Genomic DNA, 25,055 nt, shown 5'->3' with positions numbered 1-25,055 from the left:
AAAAGTCCCCCCCCCCCCCAGTTACCATATAACTGAGCCACTTGTTTTTTAGGATTGATGATTTAAAGCCCAGGCATTACTGCGTTGGTCGGCCATCTTCTCTTACTCTGCCCACCCATTTGGCTCCTATTCTTTCATCCCCATGATGATTGCACAAGAGGAATCTCTGCCTACACTGAGGAACACAGAGGAGACACAGTAGTCACCACATTGTCAGGAATCTCATGTTACCTGGGGGGGGGTCCCATTTTTGGTCCCATCCCGGCATTTCTGCATTGCTCAGGCACCTTCCTCTCTCCCTCATTTCCCACATAATCTTCTTGCTAAAACCCCTTTAATCACCCTCTTTTTCTCATAATATTTAACCTTATAGTATGTAATTAATGGCATACTGTCACTGCTCACCTTTTAATGATATACAATGTTTATTAAATTAGTGTTGAAAAAAATTATTTCCATAGATAAAAACAAATCTATTTCCACTTTTTAAGGAACATATTTTATTTACCTTGGGGATGCCACCCCTGGGCCCCCACACCCCTCCAGGGACCCCCACTGCCCCACTGTCAACCCTCTTCCCTGAGTGTGTACATTATACTTAACTTCAGGGAAGAAGCTCAGGGGCCCGGGTCAGGTCTGGGTTGGTGGGGCCCACTGGGTCCTCTCCCAATGCCCTGCCGGCCCAGTCCAACTCTGGCTGCCTGAGGCTCAAGTGCTTGGAGCCCATCAAGGAGGAGTCACATCACTAGACCACAGAGTCCCATTGCACCCTTTGTAGCCATGGGGATGGGCATTCAAGTTGGAAAGTAGGAGAAAAGGCACAGGCACATAGCAGATAACAGATCCGCTCTGTATAATACAATGGTGTTTTAGAGAGCTTATCTGTTATCTGCTATGTAACCTGTGCCATTGGGCCCTATTTCAATTCCAAAATACCCCCACGGCTACACAATAACTTTATTTATATAAACTATAGCAGTCTTTCTGAAGCAAACACACAAGTTTAATCAGTGCAGGGCAACAGTACATTATACTGTAATTGCTTTCATACACTTTCATTTTTTCATGTTACTGTTCCTTTAGCTCTGTAACAGCCCCAGTCTCTTCCCATAAATTATTCACTTTCCTTTTCAGCCAAAACACACATTTTTTGTATTTAGATGGTAGTAACCCTTTAGTACATATTGGGAGTATCCTAGAATGGCACAAGTAGTTATTATCAGTCCAGTCTGTTTCACATTCTGGTAATGAACGTGTCCTCTGAAAGGTCACAATCCTCATACTGAGTTTTTAATGATCTATTAACTCCTTTTGTCAGGACAGACAATTACAAAAGGACAGTAAAGGTCACACTAGGCAAAACTAATTATTTGAATTTACAGCTACTGCTTTGTGGAGGAAAACAATATTATTCTTTCATATCCTTTGCATGTTCATTTATTTTTTACATTGTATTAGGAACATATCAGCCTTCACCCCAAAAACTGGTTTCGAATCACTTATGCACCCACTGTTTTCTGTTATAGGAAATTGCTTTCTACTCAGGGGGATTAGGACGACCCATTTCCAATATCTTGGAAATAATAATAATAAATCTCTGATGCGCTGTACATTGAACAGAGGGCTGGACACTATAAGGCCATAGTCATAAAGGTGTGTAATTGTCCTTACTGTTCAAAAATGATGTTACTGTTTCCACACTGATCTCCCAGGTCTCCCAAATTTGGCCTTTCATTGTATGATCTGCCCGTTTGGCAAAGTCGGCAACCATATGGATCCGGTTTATCCATAAACATTCTGCACGGATTGGGTGATACAAATGGCTCCACTTGACCCTCTCCAACCGCTGGTCCTAAAAAGGGAGACATGAATAAAAAAGTTAAAAAAAGACTGTTCCAGTATCTTTTGAGTAACCTATTGAGCAGACACTGGGCATTTATGAGTAACCTTTATTCCATTTCTTTGCTCACAGAACTATGACTGACAGAGTGCTGGTGGTTGGGGGTGGAACGAGAGAGCTGGTTCTGGCCCAAAAACTGTCCCAGTCTGCCAGAGTGAAACAGGTTCTAGTTGCGCCGGGGAATACTGGTGCTATGGGCAGTGAGAAAATCACTAACTCAGGTCTGTAACGTCACTTTCACTTCTTTGTAAATGTTCTTGCACTCTGATGGGATGGGAGCATATCATTCTATGCCAAAATACAAAATTACAATGTAAACAATCATTCTATGGGGAAGGGGTTGGCTGAAATGGTTCTTACCCTACGGGCCTAAATGATAGGGCTTATCAGAAAGTGGGTGCAATTTAGGATTCACCGGGTCCATGTCTGGGCGTAATTTGGAGTGGTCATGGCGGATCAGCATTGTGGACTAACCATCCCTATTTTCCAGTGTGGCATGTTGGGAGCTATCCAGTAAGCCTGCTGTCTACATTACTGTCTAGAGCAGGGGTTTGCAACCTTTTTTTTTACCTTTGAGCCACATTCAAAAAGAGCTGGGGAGCAACACAAGCATGAAATGTAACTGGGGTACTAAATAAGGGCTGTGACTGGTTATTTGGTAGCACCAGTGTGGCCTTGCAGTACACCTGGTTTTAATACAACAAAAATGTGACTCCAAGCAAGAAATTCAAAAATAAGTACCTGCTTTAAGGCCACTGGGAGCAACATCCAAGGGGTTTGTGTGTGCCACTGGTTAGGGATCACTGGGTAAAGCATAGGTACCCAAACTGTGAGGCTGACACCACTGAGGGGGGCAAACACAGTTGAAGGAGGTGTCCAGCCTGAAGGCCAATTAGGATGACATTTGTGGGCATATGCTTATATATTATCCTGTATATGTACTGTCTCCAATAATGCCAGTAATGTACTGTCTAAGGGAAATAATATGGTAGCTCCCAGCCATAAATACAAACTTAAAAATATAAAAAGTTATGTCATTATGTTCTTTTATTTTACTCCTTACAGATGTCTTAATCAGCAACCCTAACATATTAAAGCAGTTCTGCATAGACCACAATATCCGGCTGGTCGTGGTTAGCCAGATTTCCCTCCTTGCTGCTGGTAAGAGACAGAGCTCTGTGAGGATGAAGAACTCAAGAGAGAGAGTAACAGACCCGGTGTTTGACACTGCACTGGAGCCTAGTTATGTGTTTGAGACTAAAGCATATGTGTAAAGTGGACTATGGAGTAAAGACAACAGGCACAGTGCCGAGTGGTGTTAAATTGGTTTCTGCAAGTACTTTGTGTGCATTTACTTTTATTAGTGTGGGGGGTGTTTCTTACTCCCCATACACTTTTCATGCTAGGAATCCTTGATAGTTTGACTGCAGTGGGAGTGAGGTGCTTCGGACCCACAGCGAAGGCGGCTCAGCTGGAGGCAAGAAGGAGTTTTGCTAAAGACTTTATGGACCAACATGGCATCCCGATGGTGCAAGGGAAATCATTCACTAACCCTCATGATGCCTGCAGCTTCATCACCTAGTGAGTTACTGGCTGTAATGTTAGCATTGTGTTACTGAGGGGCAAGTTTATTAAAAATCTTGGGCCTTATCTTCCCAAATATTAAATCTAAATCAGGCCTGGACTGGCAATCTGTGGATTTTGGCAAATACCTGAGGGGCTGCTGTAAGATGCCATAGACCAGGGCTGTCTGGAGGCCCCCTGGGCCTTATGTGGCCATCCAAAGGATTTTTATGCCCCCCCACTCCACTCAGAGGCTTCATAAGCTTCATCATATAACATAATAATCATTTTAATTGGATCTGGCCCTCCAACATGCTGTATACAATATAATTGGCCCTTTACTTGTAATATGTTGCACAGCACTGCCTGGTCCAATCGTATTAGATTAATTACAACACATTCATTCTCAATAGTGATTAATCCTTCAACATCTCAAACCAGTGGTTATATTGGATCATTTGGGAAAATGAATTCTAAAGATTCTGAAAATGATCAACATTGATATTGATCTATATTTATCAAATTGGTGTCCAGTTGAATTGATTCCATCAAAGTCTGAATGGCTGGCAATGACCAGATTGAACTTTGATAAACCTGCCCCATAACTGCTGCATGTCTATTGCTTAGTATGGTAACGGAAAATAAATGAATTGGGGATTTCAATGTGAAGAACTGACTGATGTTTCACTAAACAAGTGCTGTCTTCTGTTCCTGATGAAGTGCAGACTTCGCTGCGTTGGTGGTAAAGCCGTGCTCCTCAGCATCAGGGAGAAGCCTATGTATTGCCAGTGACAAAGATGGGGCCTGCCGAGCAGTACAGCAGCTCACACATGTAAAGTACCACCTTCCATGCTACATAGCCTTGAGGTGGGGTTCAGCTATAGATTTCTATGGTGTTTCCAAGTCTTTCACCATTTTGTTGGCCTCCAGAGTCAAGCAGGGTCTATTAGTTGGGTAAAAACAAACATTTATCCATTACAGGACACCTGGACACTTGGGATCCCACCGGAAACCTTCTTAGTTGAAGAGCGCCTGGAAGGAGTGGAATTTTCAGTAGGTTGTCAATGTTCAGTAATATAGTACTTACTAACGTCTTATACAAGTTGTAATATAACCTATTTATTAAAAGTTCTACTACCTTGTATTTATTTGAATGTATTTATTCAATAGAATATGAGGGCATATACATAGAACAGAGCTTCTTTGTATTTGTATACATAAATATATATATGAATATAAGGAAGAGCCAAATTATTGTGGCTATCAATATACTATAATGTATATAAAGTCTGTATAACAAATGTAGGTGAGCAAATACCTCTGCCAATTGTCTTTCAGTGCCTGGGTTTTACTGACGGCTCCTCACTGGCCCCTATGCCACCTGTTCGGCTCCAAAACCTTAAAAGGGACATATCTCAAGTTTCACAAGCAACGGAAATGCAGGAAAATGACCCAGAACCCATGGTAACAATGCAGCTTGGCATAGATATAATACTAGAAGGCAATTTAGGGTATATGAAGTGTTAGCAGTTCTGTGCTTATACCTACAGTATATAGAGCTGTATATAGAGCTGCCTATAGGGCCGTGGCAAGCACTCAGCCTAAAGCCACTGAAATCTGTGGGAAATGTTTTAATTGCAACGCCTGAAGTCCATTTAGGCTGAAACCGACACTTAATGAGTGCTCTGCATAATACTAAATAGTAAATGGCCAATATAGCAGTTGCTCCATACATGTTTAACTTTGTTTTTTTTTTTCAAGGGGGCAAAATGCTGCACCTCAAAAGGCACTTTTGCTGCTTTGGGGGCCAGCTGTTTAGGGCTCACAGAGCAGTGATTTTAGGACGAGTTAGTAGCACAAAATGGTAACGGTAGGTCTATAGAACTACATGTTATTGCAATTAATGAGAATGTCCTACTTTGTATAAATTGCACAGAATCAAGATCCTGCTTTACTCCACTGCTCTGAGGGCCCGGAGAGTCTCAAGTAACTAGGACTTTAGCTGGGGAAAGGCTAATGGGGTTATATACTAAAATACACTAAGTTTGCCCAGGAGCAGTAACCCATAGCAACCAAATAGAAGGTAGGATTCAGGGCTTGAACTTGGGAACTTGGGGCTTGCACTCCCCCCTCTACAGGCCGTCTACCAGCTATACTCACTGGGGCAGGGGGGAGCAGCTATACTCACTGGGGCAGGGGGAAGCAGCTATACTCACTGGGGCAGGGGGAAGCAGCTATACTCACTGGGGCAGGGGGAAGCAGCTATACTCACTGGGGCAGGGGGAAGCAGCTATACTCACTGGGGCAGGGGGAAGCAGCTATACTCACTGGGGCAGGGGGAAGCAGCTATACTCACTGGGGCAGGGGGAAGCAGCTATACTCACTGGGTAGGGGGAAGCAGCTATACTCACTGGGGTAGGGGGAAGCAGCTATACTCACTGGGGCAGGGGGAAGCAGCTATACTCACTGGGGTAGGGGGAAGCAGCTATACTCACTGGGGCAGGGGGAAGCAGCTATACTCACTGGGGTAGGGGGAAGCAGCTATACTCACTGGGGCAGGGGGAAGCAGCTATACTCACTGGGGTAGGGGGAAGCAGCTATACTCACTGGGGCAGGGGGAAGCAGCTATACTCACTGGGGCAGGGGGAAGCAGCTATACTCACTGGGGTAGGGGGAAGCAGCTATACTCACTGGGGCAGGGGGAAGCAGCTATACTCACTGGGGCAGGGGGAAGCAGCTATACTCACTGGGGTAGGGGGAAGCAGCTATACTCACTGGGGTAGGGGGAAGCAGCTATACTCACTGGGGTAGGGGGAAGCAGCTATACTCACTGGGGTAGGGGGAATCAGCTATACTCACTGGGGTAGGAGGAAGCAGCTATACTCACTGGGGTAGGGGGAAGCAGCTATACTCACTGGGGTAGGGGGAAGCAGCTATACTCACTGGGGTAGGGGGAAGCAGCTATACTCACTGGGGTAGGGGGAAGCAGCTATACTCACTGGGGTAGGGGGAATCAGCTATACTCACTGGGGTAGGGGGAAGCAGCTATACTCACTGGGGTAGAGGGAAGCAGCTATACTCACTGGGGTAGGGGGAAGCAGCTATACTCACTGGGGCAGGGGGAAGCAGCTATACTCACTGGGGCAGGGGGAAGTAGCTATACTCACTGGGGCAGGGGGAAGCAGCTATACTCACTGGGGTAGGGGGAAGCAGCTATACTCACTGGGGTAGAGGGAAGCAGCTATACTCACTGGGGTAGGGGGAAGCAGCTATACTCACTGGGGCAGGGGGAAGCAGCTATACTCACTGGGGCAGGGGAAGCAGCTATACTCACTGGGGTAGGGGGAAGCAGCTATACTCACTGGGGTAGAGGGAAGCAGCTATACTCACTGGGGTAGGGGGAAGCAGCTATACTCACTGGGGCAGGGGGAAGCAGCTATACTCACTGGGGCAGGGGGAAGCAGCTATACTCACTGGGGCAGGGGGAAGTAGCTATACTCACTGGGGCAGGGGGGAGTAGCTATACTCACTGGGGCAGGGGGAAGCAGCTATACTCACTGGGGCAGGGGGAAGTAGCTATACTCACTGGGTAGGGGAAGCAGCTATACTCACTGGGGCAGGGGAAGTAGCTATACTCACTGGGTAGGGGGAAGCAGCTATACTCACTGGGGTAGAGGGAAGCAGCTATACTCACTGGGGCAGGGGGAAGCAGCTATACTCACTGGGGTAGGGGGAAGCAGCTATACTCACTGGGGCAGGGGGAAGCAGCTATACTCACTGGGGTAGGGGGAAGCAGCTATACTCACTGGGGCAGGGGAAGCAGCTATACTCACTGGGGCAGGGGGAAGCAGCTATACTCACTGGGGCAGGGGGAAGCAGCTATACTCACTGGGGTAGGGGGAAGCAGCTATACTCACTGGGGCAGGGGGAAGTAGCTATACTCACTGGGGCAGGGGGAAGCAGCTATACTCACTGGGGCAGGGGGGAGTAGCTATACTCACTGGGGCAGGGGGAAGCAGCTATACTCACTGGGACAGGGGGAAGTAGCTATACTCACTGGGTAGGGGGAAGCAGCTATACTCACTGGGGTAGAGGGAAGCAGCTATACTCACTGGGGTAGGGGGAAGCAGCTATACTCACTGGGGTAGGGGGAAGCAGCTATACTCACTGGGGCAGGGGAAGCAGCTATACTCACTGGGGCAGGGGGAAGCAGCTATACTCACTGGGGCAGGGGGAAGCAGCTATACTCACTGGGGCAGGGGGAAGCAGCTATACTCACTGGGGCAGGGGGAAGTAGCTATACTCACTGGGGCAGGGGGAAGCAGCTATACTCACTGGGGCAGGGGGAGTAGCTATACTCACTGGGGCAGGGGGAAGCAGCTATACTCACTGGGGCAGGGGGAAGCAGCTATACTCACTGGGGTAGGGGGAAGCAGCTATACTCACTGGGGCAGGGGGAAGCAGCTATACTCACTGGGGTAGGGGGAAGCAGCTATACTCACTGGGGTAGGGGGAAGCAGCTATACTCACTGGGGCAGGGGGAAGCAGCTATACTCACTGGGGTAGGGGGAAGCAGTGGTGGGGAGCAGTGGCCAGGCTTGGCCCGCCTCTGGTAGAATTTACTGGATGTTTGAAAGCAAATATTGGTTGCTATAGGTTACTGCTCCTGGGCAAACTTGGGGCCTTTTATTACATATGGGAGTAAGTGCCTTAAGTGTCAAATAAGACTTTGCAACAGCTACTTGACAGTCAGAAGACAGTTATCTGACATTAAATCAAGCATAATGTCATCGCCTCCTCCCAATCTCAGTTTAAGGAGGAATATAGGAGCCATTAATCACCATGTCTAATGTTTTCAGCATCCTGCACTCTTTGTAATATAGATGTATTTTTAGGCCTCTGCACCTTTATTAAGGAAGATCCAGGATACAATCCTACAGCAAATTTCTTGTGCTCTGAAGAAGGAAGGAATGTCCTATGCAGGTGAAAGTGGGAAAGTAGACATATATATAACATATAACATAGAGTTATGCCATAAAGAGCATCTGGATCACTACTACTAGTCAAGCCAATGGTAGCTATGAGCAGCAGCTTTGCCTTTAGGCACTGTAGGCAACTCCATGTTGTAGTAATGTGACATAGAGGGTGGCCCCAAATATATTGTTTTGCAGGGTAGCCCAGCAAAGTCAAGTTACACCACTGCCCAAGGGTAATACAGTCACCAACATGTGATCCCATTATTTCAGTGGAACTGCTTTAGGCATGTATTAGTTGAGACTTATAGTATAATCCAGTCATGATGTTCCATGAAATCACTTTGAAATGAAGAGTTGAGTTGAAAAGAAGATGTATCCAATACGTTTCTTAAAGAGGAAAACTTGAATGTGCATTGTTACAATTAGTCTGGTTTTTAATGGAAATTCCATGATTCATTTCTTCTAATACATATTGTTGTGCTTGAATACCAGGGGTGCTTGGTGCCAAAATAATGCTGACAGGGCAGGGTCCTATCGTTCTTGGGCTCAAATGTACCTTCCAAGACTTTGAAAGTCAGGTAAGAAATGGCCGTCAAAGGAAACATAAACCTGCAAAATGAATTGCAAGATTTATAAATAATAGATAAATGTATAATAATACATTTTCAAAAGATATTAGTTGTTTTTACACTGCTAATATAATGAAGTTGAAAGGGGAACTTTTAGGGAACTGCAGTTAACAGAAAATTAAGTGAGAAAAGTCGTGAGGTTGTTCTGCTCAGAAAATTCAGTTGGTGACCAGATAAGAGTCTTCTGATCAGTTCTAAGCAGAGCAACTTCACAAGACCATCCACTTCTCACTAAGTATTTGCTGAGTGATATGCCCGAATGGCACTGTTGTTTCAACTCAGTATATTACAAGTGTAAAAACTGCTAATATCATGAAAATGATAAAAAGTGTTTTGTGTTTAAATAATAAAACACTCTTCCTCCTCCTCAGTGACTTACAATTTTACAGTTTTATTGGGGGACTCCCTTCTGGATTCTGCTTCTAGGGATGTTCCTTTCAACTCTAATGTTATGTTTTCTCAAGTGAGGGTTGACATATCGCCCATTTTTTCTAGACTCACACTGATTTCACATTCTGCACAACCAATAAGCAATATATTTTGATGCATAATGCTTTGATTCTTATGTGGCCATGCAGTATTAACTGAAAACCATATCTAAATAACCACAGCAGGAGAGAATTTATTAAGCGGGTCTAGTTTTTAAAGGGATAGTCTGGAAGCCTTAGAAGTAAACAACTACAGGCAAACTGAGCACAGATTTGTTAAGTGTTTCTGAATGAGAGTTTATGTTTGAAGGTTCTTCTGCCGCTACTGGAAACAGATCTGTATGAAGTGATCCAATCAGCCATTGACGGCCATCTTCACAGGCGCGTACCTGTCTGGTTGCAAGAGCTATGCCTGGTCCCTGCTCCTAGGCCCACATCTGGCCCCCTGGCAGGGAAAGAACAAGATGGTAATGGTGATTTTTATATTTATTTCAATGGGAGGAAATTATTGATTTTTCACATTGACTCATCACCAGAATCCTTAGTTTCTGATAAGAAATGATAATAGTGTTATAAAATATCAACCCAGGTTCTTACACCCTGCACCGATTTGTTGTTTTAGGGCAGAATGATATGAGCTTGGAGGGGCTACAGTCCTGTGTTGCATCTGCTTCAGCACAACAGAATCGTGGGGCAGTCGCTGACTTTGCGGGAGCCGCCAGAACACGGGAAACGCAGTAAGTTGGTCTCTTTCCTGGGCAGGCAGCGAGTTAGCTATTAGTAAATTCATTTTACATGAAATGGCAACCCTGGGATGGCAGCCCTAGTGGGCACTGCACCCACCAGTCCGACCTATTATGACTTTTACACAATAGGGAAAGGGTTAGCTCCAGTTATAGTTACCCCCTATCAGCCAACCAGCAAGTAGCATTTACCACTGAAAGTAAACATTTTGTATTGGTTGCTGTGGGTTACTAGACTTGGGAATCATTGTGCCTGTTATTACATCAATCTCATGTATTAATAGGGAAAAACCATGGACAGATCTGATGTAAGTACCTGGTGAAGACTGTTGCTGGATGTTGGAAGTTGTAGTTTAACAGTCTAGTAGGGGGAAGGTCTCCATTTACCCATCCATGCTGTAAAACATTGCTACCCACTAATTGTATTTGTCTCTCCAAATCTTTAGCCCAAAGGACCGACAGAAACCAGATTTTACAGCCACAGCAATCAGTGAAGTCCATTTAGATGCAGAGCAAAGTGGGGAGGCCGGTAATGGGTTTCTAACTTTCTTTTACTCTCCAAATGTTATGCTCCCTGCTCCATTGGCTCCTAGGCAGGGTCATTAACTCTGGCACTGATACAGCAAATGTCATCCTGGTGGCACCACTATAAAAACTGCATTATTGTCAGAATCCATTCATTTAATGGACAATAGTAACTGGTATACAAAGCTATAGGAAATAGAGAATGTAGTAAAAAATTTATTTTTTTCAAATGGATTCCAATAAGTATCCACTTGATACCCCACCCCCAACCTATAGCTTTAATGATCATTAAATTCAAACGTGTTCCTTGGCTTATGATCACATTGTACTCAACATTACTTTATTCTTCATGCTGCAAAAATGCATGTAATTTGACATATTAACCAATCAATTTTACTTGTCCGGCTTCCTGGAAGATTCCATTTTAGATTTAAAGTCCGACCCACTGACTGAATCTTATTCACACTCAATACAACACTCATACAAATAGATATTTCCGTAACCGGAGTCACTATGAATGTCTGCAGGCCAGACAGAGAGCCAATGTGTGATACATAGAGATATTGGGTTACAGCAGGGATCCCCAACCTTTTATACCCATGAGAAACATTGAAATGGAGTGTTGGGGAGCAACACAAGCATGAAAAAGGTTCCTGGGGGTGCCAATAAGAGCTATAATTGATACCCTATGTGGACTGGCAGCCTACAGAAGGCTCTGTTTGGCATTATACTTGGTTTTTATGCAACCAAAATTACCAGAAATTCAAAAATAAGCAGCTGCTTGGGGCCATTGGGAGCAACACGTTGCTCACGAGACACTAGTTGGGGAACACTGGGTTACAGAGATACTGAATTGGTTGAGATTTTTGGCAAGTTTTTGAGTTTGCACTATGTATGTAAAACTATCAGTGAATTTAGTACTCAGTATAACACATACTGAATGTGGGGCTATATGAATCTATGGTACCAGCACAGTTGTGGCCTGAGACTTAAGTTAAAAGAAACCACAAAGTGGCTGATAGTCTCAAGATGGCTTCTTGGAATGTTCTAATACTTTGCAGTATAACCCTCAGCTTTCAGACAGGATTCCATCAAATGTGGTTACCTGCCGCTAAATGCAGCTCAGCACAAGGATCCCATGTTGGTATGCACAACTAACAGCACAGACGCTAAAATACAGGTAAGAACCCTGCCAAGGCCCCAGATTGACTTTATTCTTCTTCTTGGCCCTTCCATTGGAGCTCCCCATAGCAGCCCCGGGATCCACACATACACACTTGTGCCGTTCCTTCTGCCTGTCCTGTAAGATCACGTTCCAGTTCCATAACTGTATGTTTGTACGCCAGAAAATAATTTCAGTTTTACTGTGGTGCTTGAAAGCTTATGAACCCTTTTTGAATTTTTGCATGAATACACTGTAATTTTAAAACTATAGCAAAAGTCATAACACTAAATACAAAAACACAATACCAAAAATGACCAAAAGTGACTTATTTGCAAGAGTATGTGACCCTTTGCTTTTGGTAAATGGGGCACATGAACTGCCCACTTCTGCTCCTTCCACTACATTTCTATAGGATTAGTATCAGGACTTTGACACTTTTCTTCTGCTTTAGCCATTCTTTGGTAGATCGACTTGTGTGTTTAGGGTCATTTTTTCTGCCAGCAAATTTCCTCAATAACTACTGGACTGGGGTGTATGGGGTCCACCAGACCTGCCACATCAAGGGCTCTCTACCCCAGCCATGGAGGCCTCAGATACTGTACAACATGTACCTCCAAGCTGCACCACTACCCCAAAGCATACCTTGCTACTTTGACAGGAGCAGCAACATCACAGCCATTACAGCACTTCACTGGAACTTTATTTTGAGCGCTGAGGATTTGGGTATTGTATATACCTTTGTGCACCCATACCTTGCTACTGCCTGTGGCCCCCGCAATCAAATCTCACCGAGATCAACAAGCATTATTTCTTTGACTCATTTGTTCAATTGGGACCTTACGTGAAAATTAGGCCATTTATGCAGAAATATTATTATTAATAATAAACTGAAAAAGGGTTCACAGACTTTCAAGCACCGTACCCATCCTGAATGACAGGCCAGAAAATAAACAGGGACTACTGATACCAATACTTTTTTCTCCTATTCACCCTTCACCAGGTTCTCTCTCTGTCTTTTGCTTCAGATAGCCAGAACATGCAGTCAGCACAGCAAAGTGGCCGAGGGGCTGGTTGCTACGTGCATGAATGATATGTTAGCTCAGGGAGCCAAAACTCTCTTCTTCATGCCCTACATGGCTTGTGGCAAGCTGGATGCTGATATAACTCAATCAATAGCAACTGGATTAGTTTCTGCCTGTAAATCATCTGGCAGCACATTGTTTGGTAAGAGACTCTGGAATTTAGTTTATATATAAGCTCTTAATTACTGTTGTTTCTGTGCCTAACATACATTTTCAGTGCAAACTATAGAGAATAAACCAGTGTCCAGACTGTTTTCTGATCCACCTATCAAATACAGGTATTGGACCCCTTATCCAAAAAACCATTATCCAGAAAGTTCCAAATTACAGAAAGGCCATCTCCCATAGACTCCATTTTAATCAAATAATTTACATTCTTAAAAATATCCTTTTTCTCTGTAATAATAAAACAGTACCTGTACTTGATCCCAACTAAGATATCATTACTCCTTATTGGGGGCAGAACAGCCCTATTGGGTTTATTTCATGGTTAAATGATTCCCTTTTCTCTGTAATAATAAAACAGTACCTGTACTTGATCCCAACTAAGATATAATTGCCCCGTATTGGGGGCAGAACAGTCCTATTGGGTTTATTTAATGGTTAAATGATTCCCTTTTCTCTGTAATAATAAAACAGTACCTGTACTTGATCCCAACTAAGATATAATTGCCCCGTATTGGGGGCAGAACAGTCCTATTGGGTTTATTTCATGGTTAAATGATTCCCTTTTCTCTGTAATAATAAAACAGTACCTGTACTTGATCCCAACTAAGATATAATTGCCCCGTATTGGGGGCAGAACAGTCCTATTGGGTTTATTTAATGGTTAAATGATTCCCTTTTCTCTGTAATAATAAAACAGTACCTGTACTTGATCCCAACTAAGATATAATTACCCCTTATTGGGGGCAGAACAGCCCTATTGGGTTTATTTCATGGTTAAATGATTCCCTTTTCTCTGTAATAATAAAACAGTACCTGTACTTGATCCCAACTAAGATATAATTACCCCTTATTGGGGGCAGAACAGCCCTATTGGGTTTATTTAATGGTTAAATGATTCTCTTTTCTCTGTAATAATAAAACAGTACCTGTACTTGATTCCAACTATAATTAATCCTTATTGGAGCCAAAACAATTCTTTTAGGTTTAATTACAGTTTAAATAAATGTTTTAGTAGACTCAAGGTAGAAAATCCGAAAGAAAGACCCCTTATCTGGAACACCACGGATCCCGAGCTTTCTGCCTAATAGGTCCCATACCAGTACAGTGTTTCATATCCAAGTTTGTCTCATAATATTTTACAGAAGAAAAGGGCCATTATAGTTCATCTAACCATAGTCCATATTGTATACAGAGCTAATGTTACATGTAAATATGCTGTATACATACTTGCCAGACGCTCGGCTGGCTCTCACCTTTGGTCAAAAGTTCCGGGGCCCCAAAAGTGCGTTGGTGAAGACTGGGAACAGCTGGGTGTCCCTGCTTTACAGTAGAAGTCAGATTATCACCAACAATCTAATTATTTGGTTCCTGCCTAACTAGTATGTTACAATACTATTGTTTTCATTCTTTTGTCCTAAAATATATATATTTTTTAATTATACTATAAAATGTCATCTAATTAAAAAAGTGTACTCTTGCTTTTTCACAGAAAGGGAAATTGCCTACCTGCCCAATGTGTATCCCGAGGGCAGCTACACCCTGAGCGGCTGTGCAGTGGGAATAGTAGAACGAGAGCACAAACTTCCCCAGCTGGAGAGAATGAAGGCCGGAGACTGGATCGTTGGGCTACGGGCAGCTGGAGTGCACTCTGACAATACTGCACTTATAGAAAAGATCTTGAGAAAATGTTCCATTGACTACTCCTCCTTGTTGCCAGTGGGGAAAGGAGAGCAAACCTGGGGTACAATTTTTATTTCTCATCATAAGAATGTATATTTAATCCCTTAATCCTTTCTTATTATATAAATTCTTACTGCTGTAAACCTAATATAATGCTCAAACCAAGAGGGAATCATCAGAACAGTCACCCCATTATAGCTATCAGATCCTAGACATCAAATCAGCATTCAGCCTAAATGTCACCCTAACTGGACTTCAGACTGGACCCCCTTTGGGCCTTCCTGAGGAAGATTTTGGGATGATGCAAAGTTTAATAACGGTGTGAACAAAATGGCGGCTGCCTGCTTGTTGTAATTGTGTAATTCCATGACTGAAGGAAACATGACTTATATGATGTGCAAGTAAAGTTTATTTTGCTCAGCCAACATGAAACAGGGTCGCACGGGGCTAACAGGACATGGGGAAAAAACCCGATCCCCACAGGGCACTATACCGAGCCGCAGGTCTCCCTCTCACCTACCCCGACATGCTGAACATAAGTTTAATTTGGGCATGCTCGGGAGAGGGGGTTGAACGGATGGGGGGGCCTGCAGAGGGTTTTGAAAGGCTGCGGCGGAGGCCATTGAGGGGTGCAGGGGCCCCCAAGTCAGAAGCCCCGGTGGGCCCTGCACCCCCCAGTCCGACCCTGTTCTGAAACCTGTTTTCAGTCACCTTGACATTGTTATGAATTTAAAGGGTTGAACCCAAAAAGTATTTGTAATGCCATAGTACATTAACAGAAGGAAAAATGGCAGTTTTGCACTCAGCAGCACAGGGCAAATGGAACAGAGGCCGGCCCTTCAGATGATTCAGCTAACCCATAGGAACCAATCATGGTCTCACCTGCAGTCATGCCAGGATAGATTTCAGTACAGGACTGTGAAGAACCTGAGGCCTGAGGTTGGCAGTTTTATAATATGGCTTCCAAATCTGCAGGCAATAATATGAATAATGTGCATCCATAGGTTATTTAACATCTGTTCATACAAGGCACAAAGCCGCACCCCAGTGCTCCCCACAACTGGATGATGGGTACATAAAAAGGATCAGGTAACTGCAATTAACCTTTATGAATACTGTGACGATGAAGAATATTTAAGACAAGAATCCTTGTTTCCCTCCCCAGGGGACATGTTACTGAACCCCCCCCTCACCTACAGTAACATCCTGCTTGCCTTTATCCAGTCTGGGCACATCAGAGCCTTCGCCCCTATTACTGAAGGGGGGCTGATGGGAAGTCTTCAGCGAGTCCTTCCACAATCACTTGGGGTTATTGTAGGTAAGCAGTGAAAATAACTGAGAAATAAGAGCAAAATATTGAATTATTGAAATTTACTTTGAATCTTAATTATCTTTTGCTTTTTCAAATTGAAAGGTGTAGGAATTAGCGATGAGCGAATCTGTCCCATTGCGCTTCTCAGAAAAATTTAGTTTGATCGATAGTCCTGAGACTTTTCTGAAGGTGTCTAATAGGTGAATTATATTGGGGGCAAGGAGGTTAACGGCTTGGTTATAGTCATGAGTGTATCATCTGTATATAAGCATTGGTTATGGATTTGTTGTCCTAACTGAATGCCGGAAATGCTATTGTTGCATCTAATAATTCCAGTAAAGGTTCTATCACCAGTAGGAAAAGAATCGGAGACAAAGGGCATCCCTGTCTGATGCCTCTGATGGGGAGATGTGTTTCTTTCAAACAGGTGAGCAGTAAAATCTACCTGCTGACTGATTGCTATGGGTTACTGCTCTTACATAGTTACATAGTTACATAGTTACATAGGGTTGAAAAAAGACCAGTGTCCATCAAGTTCAACCCATCCAAGTAAACCCAGCACCCACAACCCACACCTACCAATCTATACACTCACATACATAAACTATAAATACAACCACTAGTACTAACTGTAGATATTAGTATCACAATAGCCTTGGATATTCTGATTGATCAAGAACTCATCCAGGCCCCTCTTAAAGGCATTAACAGAGTCTGCCATTACCACATCACTAGGAAGGGCATTCCACAACCTCACTGTGAAAAACCACCTCCGCTGCTTCAAATGGAAGCTCCGTTCCTCTAATCTATAGGGGTGACCTCTGGTGCGTTGATTGTTTTTATGGGAAAAAAGAACCCCCCCCCCCCCATCTGCCTATAATCCCCTCTAATGTACTTGTACAGAGTAATCATGTCCCCTCGCAAGCGCCTCTTTTCCAGAGAAAACAACCTCAACCTCGACAGTCTCACCTCATAGTTTAAATCTTCCATCCCCTTTACCAGTTTAGTTGCAGTCTCTGCACTCTCTCCAGCTCATTAATATCCTTCTTAAGGACTGGAGCCCAAAACTGCCCCACATACTCAAGGTGAGGCCTTACCAGGGACCTATAAAGGGGCAAAATTATGTTCTCATCCCTTGAGTCAATGCCCTTTTTTATACAAGACAGCACTTTATTTGCTGTAGTAGCCACAGAATGACACTGCCTGGAATTAGACAACTTGTTATCAACAAAAACCCCTAGATCCTTCTCCATTAAGGAAACCCCCAACACACTACCATTCAGTAGATAGTTTGCGTTTATATTATTTCTACCAAAGTGCATAACTTTGCACTTATCAACATTGAACCTCATTTTCCAGTTTGCTGCCCAGTTATCTAATTTTGTCAAATCGCTCTGCAAAGCGGCAGCATCCTGCATGGAACTTATAGTTTTGCACAATTTTGTGTCATCAGCAAAAATAGAAACAGTACTGTGTATGCCCACCTCCAGGTCATTAATAAACAAGTTAAAAAGCAAAGGCCCAAGGACTGACCCCTGCGGTACTCCACTAACCACACTGGCCCAATTAGAAAATGTTCCATTTACCACCACTCTTTGTACTCTATCCTTCAGCCAGTTCTCTATCCAATTACAAATATTATGTTCTAGGCCAATATTCCTCAATTTGATCATTAACCTTCTGTGAGGTACTGTATCAAACGCTTTAGCAAAATCTAAGTAGATGACATCAACTGCCATTCCAGCATCAAGGTTCCTGCTCACCTCCTCATAAAAGGCGACTAAATTAGTCTGGCAAGATCTGTTACGTATAAAACCATGCTGGCACAATCTAATAGTATTGTGAACTGCAATGTATTCAAGTACCCTATCCCTTATTACCCCTTCCAAAAGTTTTCCTACTACTGATGTCAGACTAACAGGCCTATAGTTTTCAGGCTGAGAACGGGATCCCTTTTTAAATAACGGCACCACATTAGCAATCCGCCAGTCTCTCGGCACCATGCCAGACCTCAATGAATCCTGAAAAATTAAGGACATTTAATAGTATTACATAGTACATTTAATTACATAACCTCATAAATCTCCTAAACGAGGTCACTGCCCTTGCTCACTAACCCTGCCTGTATTAAACCGCAGGGTCTGACTATCAATAGCTATTCCTCATTCACAGGATCCTGGCTTAATCCAAAAAAGTAAGGCCTAGTCCAGCCTCTGGACCCCTAGCGCTCCTGCCTGGTCCCTAAACAGAGCACCAAACACATGGTGAGCCCACCCTAATGACATCTCCTGGCTAGTTACTGAACTGCTTGGCCACACCTATTTTTGTGACCACACCCCTTCAATACCACTCCCATGTTTCAAAATTTGCCAGGATATGTAAAATTTGAACACATACTTAGATTGTAAGCTCTACGGGGCAGGGACCTCCTTCCTACTGTGTCTCATACCACATGGCACTTATTCCCTGTGTATTTATATATATTTATTTTATTTATTTATTATAACACTTGTTCTCCCTGTGTGTCATTTTGTAAGATTGTACAGCGCTGCGTACCCTTGTGGCGCTTTATAAATAAAGTTATACATAACTTTATTTATGTGGTCTTGTTTTATGTGTTATTACAATTTTGCTAATGAAGGTGAAATTGCCCTTTAAGCTGCGAGTCTCAATTCCCCCAAGAGTCCTGTTAAGCTTATTAGTTACACTTGTATTTAAGTGTGCAGGGAGTGAGTATTCTGGGCTCTGCCAAAAGCCTACTTATCTAATTAAGTTTGAGAAACTTTGTATCTTTTTTGGCATTTAGTGCAGGAGATCAAAGAGAATTAGAAATTAGGGACTTTTTAATATTCTGGGACTGCAGACTGAGCTGTTTGGGACTGTCATCCATAATAGGAAGTGACCTATTGCCCAGCTGAGCTCCTTTTCAGTTTCAGTGAATATATAGTGGATAACTATGTTTGCTTGAATATATCGATACATGATATTGTGCTCTCTCAGATGCCCTGTGTTGGAGGCTACCAGCAATCTTCTCTTGGCTGTACAAAGAAGGTGCCCTGTCGGAGCAAGAGATGGTCTCCAGTTTCAACTGTGGCCTTGGGGCTGTGCTGATCGCCCAGAAGGGTTTTGCCCAACAGATTGTGCTGCAGTTACAGAAGCAAGAAGAGGCCTGGCTGATTGGGGCTTTAATTCAACATCGAGGAGGTTATGTCAATCTCTAAAAATTGTGTGCGTGACCAGGGAATTGAGAAATGCTGCAATAAACGACCATTTTAGCAACTATCATCTAAGGGATATGAACATTATAATAAAGGAGAAGGAAAGGTAAAAACTAAGTAAGCTTTATCAGAAAGGTCTATATGTTCTTAGGGTATCTGACTTTCTCTCTCAGAAAAATCCTTCATTCCCGGGGCCAGAATCTGTGCAGTTCTCTCCTCTCTCCCTTAACCTGCTCCCCCTCCCTTAGGAATGTGTAATCTGAGCTATAACGGCTAGAGCTGCAGCAGGAAGCTATGAACACCAAGCTAAAATGGCAGCTGCAATCTTAAACAAACAGAGGGAGCTTCTAGGGCTCTTTACTCAGGTATGGTAAAGCTTTCTGCAGAATAAATATAAGGTTCTAGGTGGCACTAATGTGGCGAATCTATTGGCAGTAAAATGTCAAAATGACTTTCCTTCTCCTTTAAGTCTTGTGTAGGCCACTAAAGGGCACACCACTGCATACTGTTGGTCTGTATAATATACTATTCCCACTACTGGCCTGGCCATCAGAGACATTTCTGTCAGTGCCTTAGGCTGTCTGCCATTAAACTGAATTGCATCCGCAAAGTATCTTAGTGAATAGTGTCCAACGCACACATTTTTGCATCTGATTTAGCCGTTTGCCCATTTCTAAATGAGCACTAAATATGTTTTATCTGTTTGTTTCTGCAGAACATTCTCCAGTACGAGTTACCCATATGCTGGAAGCCCTGAGAGTGAACTCTTTCCCATTACTGAAGAGCCTAACAGTTCAACGAGCATCAGGCAATACCCGCAAGGTTGCAGTCTTCATCTCTAGCCCAGGCAAGCTCTGCCAATCGCACTCTCAGTATTAAGTATATATTTAGTCCCATAGGGCTGTGCGAGATGTGTATTGCTTAGCTAACCTGTAGTTTTCCACCTTTACTCACATTCATATGGTAGAGTGGAACCAACCAGATTATATTTGTCTGGTTGTTGAAGGAGAAGGAAAGATAAATTAGCCACATTAGTGCAAGATAGAATGCTATATTTATTCTGCAGAAAGCATTACCATACCTGAGTAAACAGCCCTAGAAGCTCCATCCAATTGTTTAAGATAGCAGCTGCCATTTTAGTTTGGTCTCCATAGCGTCCTGCTGCAGTTCTAGCCATTGGTAGCATAAATCATACATTCTGATAAAAGGGGGAGTGAATTCTTATGGGAGGGGGCAGGAGAAGGGAGAGAGCTGTGCAGGCTGTGGCCCCCGGGAAAGAAGGATTTTTCTGAGAGAGGAATTCAGATACCCTAAGAACATGTTTACAAAAAAGGAGACAAGAAATCCTGTGTTTCTTTTGATAGAGGACTCAGTGCAGCGTTTCTGTGAGTACTTATGGCTGTATTTATAGACCTTTCTAAAAAAGCTTACTTAGTTTTTACCATTCCTTCTTCTTTAAGACAGAATGAAAGGTAAAGCTGATTAAATTTTTTCTCACAGTCCCAGGGAATGGGCAGGTTTCTGTTTCCTGATGTGGCTTTATAAAAACTCTCTATGTATTGAGTAAGCATTTACCAGTGGAGCTAATTATACTTCACAAACCTGACCATCAGACTCACCCCTATCATAACTATACGTCTTCAGTAACCGCTTGTCTTCTTCACTTTCAGGTACCAAACTAAATCTCCTTATAGATGGCACAAGGCAGCCTGGGAGCTGTGCAAGATTGTCCCTTGCCGTATGTAACAAGGCAGCCATGGGGGAAGTAAGGAGAGCTGCGGGAGCTGGCATCCCAACGCGGGTATGTTTGCTGCTGTATGGGCAGATTCAGATACCCTGTAACATGGCGCGCCTTATGCTCTTCCTGTTGCCTCAGGTGATAGACCCGACCCTGTGTAGGTGCCAGTCTGAACTGGAGAGCACCATCTGCAAAGTGTTGGAGGAGTTTTCCATTGACCTCATCTGCTTGGCTGGCTTTGGCAGAAATCTGTCCGATCACTTTCTCAGTAATTGGAAAGGTAAGAAACAAATGTATTAGATCAAACCTGAAACATCTTTTGCCAATATCTTAAATATAATTTAAGTCTAAAACAGCTGGTCCTTTCTTGAAAACGTTTCACCCCTCATCCCAGTGGCTTCTTCAGTTCAGATGACTGGTAGGGAATTCCCCGGCATTTGAACCCTTGAGGGCAGTACAGTCACAGACATCCAATCGCAATGGTTCCATTGGACTTATTCAGTTAGGGGTTGGCTGAAACTGACAGGTGTAAGAAGGAATGATCAGTCACAGTGGTACCAGGATTCTCATTGAGGCAGGTGTTAAAGTACATAACTGGATGTGTGAATTATTATGAAAGTTATTGTATTTATTATCAGACAGGCTTTGTCCTATAGAAGGAATTCATAGACATAAAATAACTACAGTTATTATACTGTAAATACAGTGTGCCTGAGATCATTGCTCAAGACTTAGAATCCAGTTATCCGTTCATGTATATATCGGGGAGTACCAAGAAATTATATTTTTACATATTTCTGCAGAATATTGTGCTGAAATGTGTAAACAGAGATGTTCCCCCACCCATTGCTTCTGCATGGCTCCATCCCAGCAGTCTCTGTGGTTGAGCTGAAGGTTGAATGGATGCTTTCTCCCACGATCCCCAACAGTTGCAACACTATGGATCCGTTTCCCATTTCTTTGCTGTTTACAGGACAATCATATCTGGCCAAGTTCCACACTATCACATTATCAGACAAGCAGGCGTAATGGCTGCAGTCCTTGAGAATCCTGCTGCATGTTGTCTGCCTATTGCCTGCCTATATGGCCAAGCCTACATTTTAATACCATGTACAGCTGCCATTACAAGCATCACTTGAGCAATAATTGTATTTTAACATTCATTATAAATAATTGCAGATTTTTCTAACAATAACAACTTTATTCCCCTCTTCTTTAGGCAAAATAATGAATCTGTGCCCATATCTTTCCACATCACTGAAGATGAAAGAACCTCTCCAAGAAGGATTGAGGGTCTACGGCTGCACTGTCTGTTTCACGCTTGTAAGTTCCGCGCTAAACACAATTCCCCAATTAGTTGTTCCGAACTGTCCCAATCACCGCTATGACTGTCTGCAATAGGTTTAAATGGCAACTGCCTGTCATGAGGAAATGTTCAAATGTGCATTTTTGGGGTAAAATCTGCATGTCATGGCAACCATTATAGTAAATAGCCAAATCTATTCCTATATAATAATGAACTGTAGTGTGTCATTATTACATTCATATAACCCTTTCATAGAACATGTATAAATGTATACAGGTATGGGATCCCTTATCCAGAAACACGTTATCCAGGAGGCTCCAAATTACAGGAAGGGCATCTCCCATAGATGTCATTATAAGCAAATAATTCTAATTTTTAAAAATGATTTCCTTTTTCTATGTAATAGTAAAACAGTACCTTGTACTGGATCCCAACTAAGATATAATTACCCCTTATTGGGGCAGAACAGTCCTATTGGGTTTATTTAATGGTTAAATGATTCCCTTTTCTCTGTAATAATAAAACAGTACCTGTACTTGATCCCAACTAAGATACAATTACCCCTTATTGGGGGCAGAACAGCCCTATTGGGTTTATTTAATGGTTAAATGATTCCCTTTTCTCTGTAATAATAAAACAGTACCTGTACTTGATCCCAACTAAGATATAATTACCCCTTATTGGGGGCAGAACAAGATTACTGGGTTTAATTAATGTTTATATGATTATTTAGTAGACTTAGGGCTCTGGCACACGGGGGAGATTAGTCGCCCGCGATAAAACTCCCTGTTCGCGGGCGACTAATCTCCCCGAGTTGCCTACCCCTGCCATCCCACCGGCGAACATGTAAGTCGCCGGCGGGATGGCAGATTTTTCGGCGATTTGCGCGAAATCGCGCCGCCGCGTCTGCCATCCTGCCGGCGACTTACATGTTCGGGGGGTAGGCAACTCGGGGAGATTAGTCGCCCGCGAACAGGGAGTTAATCGCGGGCGACTAATCTCCCCCGTGTGCCAGAGCCCTTAAGGAATGGAGATCCTAATTACAGAAAGACCCCTTACTTGGAAAACCCCAAGTACCATGCCAGATATACATTTTTTTTTAAAAATTCAGTTTTTCAAATACAGTTTCCCACCCTGAAGCCTGTGATAGAGCTTTATTGCAAGTAGCTGTTACAGTAATGGCGTTCCATTAATCAGGGGCCGTTTGAGTTTCTCATGTTGTTTTGTGCAGGCCGGAACCATTCCTGGGCCAGTGATTCTGCAAGAGACCTTTATGGGGGAGGACAATACTGACGTGTCCCTGAGTGAACGAATGGAAGAGGCCAAGTCTCGGGCAGTGGCTAAGGCCGTCGTTCTAGTGGCCAGTGGAATCGTGCAGCTAGCAGAGGACAATACACTGCGCTGGATGAGCCGAGAATGAAAGTGCAGAGCAACAGTTTTATTTCCCCCATCTTGGGCTTAGTGTAAAGGTTGGCGGTTATATCACGTCGTCTCTGCATCAACCAATAGAAATGTTGGGAAATATGAAATTCATCTCTCTGCTTAGAATTATATTTATCTTGTCAGTAGCACATGTGTATTTATATATAAAAGGCCTTTGAACATAACCTTGTGGCTTAAGTATATTCATTCACAAAAGTTTTGCGTGTCTGTGCTTAAAGGGTAAGTAAACCTTTCTGAACATGAAGTAGTCGAAGACGTTGTTAGGAGAAGGAAAGAGTGGTACCTTTCCAGGTACCTTTTCTTTTCTTTCTTTTTTCTCATTTTACTTTCCCTTTTTTTTCTCTTTTTTCTTTCTTTCTTTCTTTCTTTCTTTCTTTCTTTCTTTCTTTCTTTCTTTCTTTCTTTCTTTCTTTCTTTCTTTCTTTCTTTCTTTCTTTCTTTCTTTCTCCTGTAGAGTATAAATAATGTAATCTAAAGATAACACTAAGGTGGACAGAAGAAATGCGATTTGTGTAATTCATTGCTTTATTCATTGGTTCTTATTGTTTTTATAATACAAAGAAACTTTATTAAAATGTAATATAGGAAGTAAATAGGAGTAAAATAGGAAGTGACATCAGGAGTGATGTCATCTCCACATGCTTTTTAAACTTGTATCAGTTCACTACTGACTTTGTACCTATGAATACGCGTGGCAACACACGAAACGCGTCAGGTCTGGATCCTTGAATAAAGCCTTATTGAAGTTTTACACCCGCTGTCCTGGAGTCCGTTGAGTGCGTGCCGGTGCTGTTTCTACACCTGATTTGAGGTGGTGTTTTCCCTTGCTGCGGGTCTGGGGCATTGCACCCGGGCCACTGAGAGGAAGCGGTGAGTGTATATCTAACCATTCACAACTGTATGTAGTATATTAATTGCACTAATATGAAGACTGAATACCTACAGAGCGAGAGGCTCGGGGCATAAGCACCCGGACCCGTAGTCTAATTTGGTGAGCGTTTGGCTTGTTATAAAGTTAAGCTTAAGATTATAGTTCACCACTACATAAGTGTATAAGTGAATAGGGACGACTGGGAGCCTCCAGACAAACAGAGTGAACTGGCATTTCAAGTGCACAGAAGCCCAAGCAGCTCCCCCCCAGCCCAATCAGTCCGGGCCTGATCACTATAATATTATGTG

The 25,055-nt window shown here is 43.2% G+C and overlaps 3 protein-coding genes across 3 annotated transcripts; all 3 read left to right on the top strand.

Annotated features, from left to right (window-relative positions):
• The first annotated feature begins 1,976 nt into the window (after positions 1-1,976).
• Positions 1,977-20,268, top strand: LOC100485140 (trifunctional purine biosynthetic protein adenosine-3). Its single transcript, XM_018091788.1, has 14 exons — positions 1,977-2,121; positions 2,966-3,061; positions 3,307-3,481; positions 4,184-4,295; positions 4,445-4,516; positions 8,359-8,446; positions 10,119-10,233; positions 10,686-10,768; positions 11,838-11,944; positions 12,955-13,153; positions 14,669-14,920; positions 16,025-16,177; positions 19,172-19,375; positions 20,105-20,268. The coding sequence occupies exons 1-14, from the start codon at positions 1,977-1,979 to the stop codon at positions 20,266-20,268; spliced, it is 1,965 nt and encodes a 654-aa protein (XP_017947277.1).
• On the top strand, positions 8,271-10,920 carry LOC116408752 (trifunctional purine biosynthetic protein adenosine-3-like). Its single transcript, XM_031896566.1, has 5 exons — positions 8,271-8,446; positions 8,932-9,017; positions 9,807-9,963; positions 10,119-10,233; positions 10,686-10,920. The coding sequence occupies exons 1-5, from the start codon at positions 8,434-8,436 to the stop codon at positions 10,843-10,845; spliced, it is 531 nt and encodes a 176-aa protein (XP_031752426.1). The 5' UTR covers positions 8,271-8,433; the 3' UTR covers positions 10,846-10,920.
• Positions 20,269-20,854: 586 nt separating the features above from the next.
• On the top strand, positions 20,855-24,040 carry LOC116408583 (trifunctional purine biosynthetic protein adenosine-3-like). The gene is made up of 5 exons (XM_031896182.1): positions 20,855-20,861; positions 21,060-21,190; positions 21,266-21,407; positions 22,347-22,450; positions 23,665-24,040. Exons 1-5 carry the CDS (start codon positions 20,855-20,857, stop codon positions 23,851-23,853), a joined length of 573 nt encoding a protein of 190 aa, XP_031752042.1. The 3' UTR covers positions 23,854-24,040.
• Positions 24,041-25,055: the final 1,015 nt, after the last annotated feature.

This window comes from Xenopus tropicalis, chromosome 2 (genome assembly GCF_000004195.4).
Source record: "Xenopus tropicalis strain Nigerian chromosome 2, UCB_Xtro_10.0, whole genome shotgun sequence".
In the NCBI taxonomy this organism is placed as follows: domain Eukaryota; kingdom Metazoa; phylum Chordata; class Amphibia; order Anura; family Pipidae; genus Xenopus; species Xenopus tropicalis.
The sequence above is the reverse complement of the archived record's forward strand: the minus strand, read 5'-3'. Positions and strand labels throughout refer to the sequence as shown.